The sequence below is a fragment of the Populus nigra genome, chromosome 4 (genome assembly GCF_951802175.1).
Source record: "Populus nigra chromosome 4, ddPopNigr1.1, whole genome shotgun sequence".
NCBI classification, from domain to species: domain Eukaryota; kingdom Viridiplantae; phylum Streptophyta; class Magnoliopsida; order Malpighiales; family Salicaceae; genus Populus; species Populus nigra.
Genome location: NC_084855.1, coordinates 1,687,254 through 1,690,073, shown reverse-complemented (window position 1 = coordinate 1,690,073; position 2,820 = coordinate 1,687,254). Strand labels below are relative to the sequence as shown.

At 37.7% G+C, this 2,820-nt stretch overlaps 1 protein-coding gene across 1 annotated transcript; it reads left to right on the top strand.

Moving 5' to 3' along the window:
- Window positions 1-362: 362 nt before the first annotated feature.
- On the top strand, window positions 363-2,549 carry LOC133691836 (cytochrome P450 83B1-like). Its single transcript, XM_062112442.1, has 2 exons — window positions 363-1,262; window positions 1,392-2,549. Exons 1-2 carry the CDS (start codon window positions 378-380, stop codon window positions 2,019-2,021), a joined length of 1,515 nt encoding a protein of 504 aa, XP_061968426.1. The 5' UTR covers window positions 363-377; the 3' UTR covers window positions 2,022-2,549.
- The last annotated feature ends 271 nt before the right edge of the window (window positions 2,550-2,820 follow it).

Here is a 2,820-nt window from a genome sequence, read left to right as displayed (position 1 = left end):
AAAATTTCAAGTCAAAACATGAAGTAAATATTTTCAATTAAATTGGTGCATAAACACAAATAAAATGCTCTAAATGAAAGTTAATATGATAGAAATCAATTTCCATAAATATTTTTTTTGTCTATTGCACTGTACGTGTAGGAGTGCAACTGGACTCTATTTTATAAAATTTATAAATTTTTTTGAAAAAATTTAAAATTAATTTTTTTTATTTTTATATCGTTTGAATATAGATTTTAAAAATAAAATTATTATTATTATTATTATATATTTTTAAATAAAAAACATTTAAAAAATACGTTACACCCGCGTGCAAACACTCTATATAATTGAAGCTTGTATCGCAGAATTCACAGCTCAAAAATACTCAGATCATAATGGCATTACTCATATTCGTAATTCTCTTCCTCTCCATCATTTTCTTGTTTCTTCTCAAGAAAAACAAAATCTCTAAAAGAGCTCGTTTCCCTCCTGGCCCCAACGGTCTTCCCTTGATAGGTAACTTGCACCAGCTTGATAGCTCAAACCTTCAAACGCATTTATGGAAACTATCTCAAAAATATGGCCCCCTCATGTCCTTAAAGCTAGGTTTCAAGCGAACCCTCGTGGTCTCTTCAGCCAAAATGGCTGAAGAGGTACTGAAAACCCATGATCTTGAATTTTGTAGCAGGCCGCTCTTGACTGGCCAGCAAAAATTTTCCTACAATGGTTTAGACGTGGCCTTTTCACCATATGGTGCTTATTGGAGGGAGATGAAAAAAATATGTGTCGTTCATCTCCTCAACTCGACACGAGTGCAAAGTTTTCGTACCAACAGAGAAGATGAGGTATCACATATGAATGAAAAAATTTCCAAAGCAGCTCTTGCTTCTAAACCCTTCAACTTGACTGAAGCAATGCTGTCTCTTACAAGCACAGCCATATGCAGAACTGCCTTCGGAAAGAGGTACGAGGATGGAGGAATTGAAGGAAGTAGGTTCCTTGCGTTGCTTAATGAAACCGAAGCCCTTTTTGCGATGTTTTATCTTTCTGATTATTTTCCATACATGGGATGGGTTGATAGACTCACGGGACGCGCCCATCGTCTTGAAAAAAATTTCAGAGAGTTTGATGTTTTCTACCAACAAATTATTGATGAACATCTTGATCCAGAGCGACCAAAGCCCGACCATGAGGACATACTTGACGTTTTGCTTCAAATATACAAGGATCGCACTTTTAAAGTTCAGCTAACGCTTGATCACATCAAAGCAATTCTAATGGTAATCTAAGTTCGACTCAAATTCGGCCTTTTAATTTTCATTTCCCAAGCAACATGATTTGGATTTGAATATTGTAAATGGTTCCAAATATCATGCTTATATTTTATTTTATTTTCCTGATCCTTGCAGAACATATTTGTTGGTGGGACTGATACAGCTGCTGCTACTGTGATCTGGGCCATGAGCCTTCTAATGAAAAACCCTGAAGCAATGAGAAAAGCTCAAGAAGAAGTTCGAAAGGTGATAGGAGATAAAGGTTTTGTGTACGAAGATGATGTTCAACAATTGCCTTACCTTAAAGCTGTGGTTAAAGAGACCATGAGATTGCAACCAACAGCACCACTACTAATCCCAAGAGAAACAACTACGGAGTGTACCGTAGGTGGGTACGAAATACCAGCCAAGACCTTAGTTTACGTCAATGCGTGGGCTATTGGAAGGGACACAGAAGTTTGGGAGAACCCGTATGTGTTCATTCCTGATAGGTGCTTGGGCAGTACTATTGATATGAAAGGACAAGATTTTGAGCTGATACCATTTGGTGCGGGTCGAAGAATTTGTCCTGGTATATATATGGGAATGGCCACCGTGGAGCTTTCACTTTCTAATCTTCTCTACAAATTCGACTGGGAAATGCCTGGTGGGATGAAGAGGGAAGACATAGACGTCGTTCATACGCAACCCGGTCTTGCTATGCATACGAGGGACGCTCTCTGCCTCGTGCCTAAGGCCTATGCTGTGATGGGCAATGATGCGTAAAGGAATTGCGAACATCATCATGAAATCGTGACTCTATGAATAAAACACGAATCAGCCTTAATAAGAAGATTTGCGTACGAGGGACGATCAGTAGTTTTTTTTTGTGTTTTTCAAGGTTTGCATGCTGTGTGTAATAATAAGAATAAACGACGGAGCACCAAGGTTTGTAGCCCAGCGATAGAGGTAAGGTTTCCTGCCTCAGTCACCTGGGTTCGAGCCCTAGCGTGCACACCTGTCATCCCCGCAGTGTCTTACATACCTACTGAGCTTGTAGGGTGTTCATTGGATCCGGGAATTAGTTGTGGTGCGCGTAAGCTGGCCCAGACACCCCGGGTTACCAAAAAAAAAAAAGAATAAACGACAGAGCTTAATCGAATAATTTTCACGCAAGCTCCGTTGAATTTTTAAGGTTCTTTGTACCCTTTTGTTTTTACATTAGAGTTCATTATGGCTTGAATTATTATTTTTCTTATGCAATTTGAAAAGTTGATGGTCTGAATTTTAAGACCTCTATCAAATTCTTTTCAATACTGGCCCTAATATCTGAGCTTAGAAAGTCAATAAAATGAGCAAGTCTCTTTATAAAAAAAATGATTGAAATCCAGATTTTTTGGTCTAAAATTTTGACCCTGATTTTCTAGTTATAAATGGACGATGCCTTGTTTACTCAGATTGGCAATAAATCATCGATTTATTTTAAAAAAAATACTAAGTGTTATTTTTTTATTTAATAAAAAACCCTAGATATACAAGCATAGGCTTTAAATGTTGTGCATGTGGGCCCAAATTTTAAGCACCT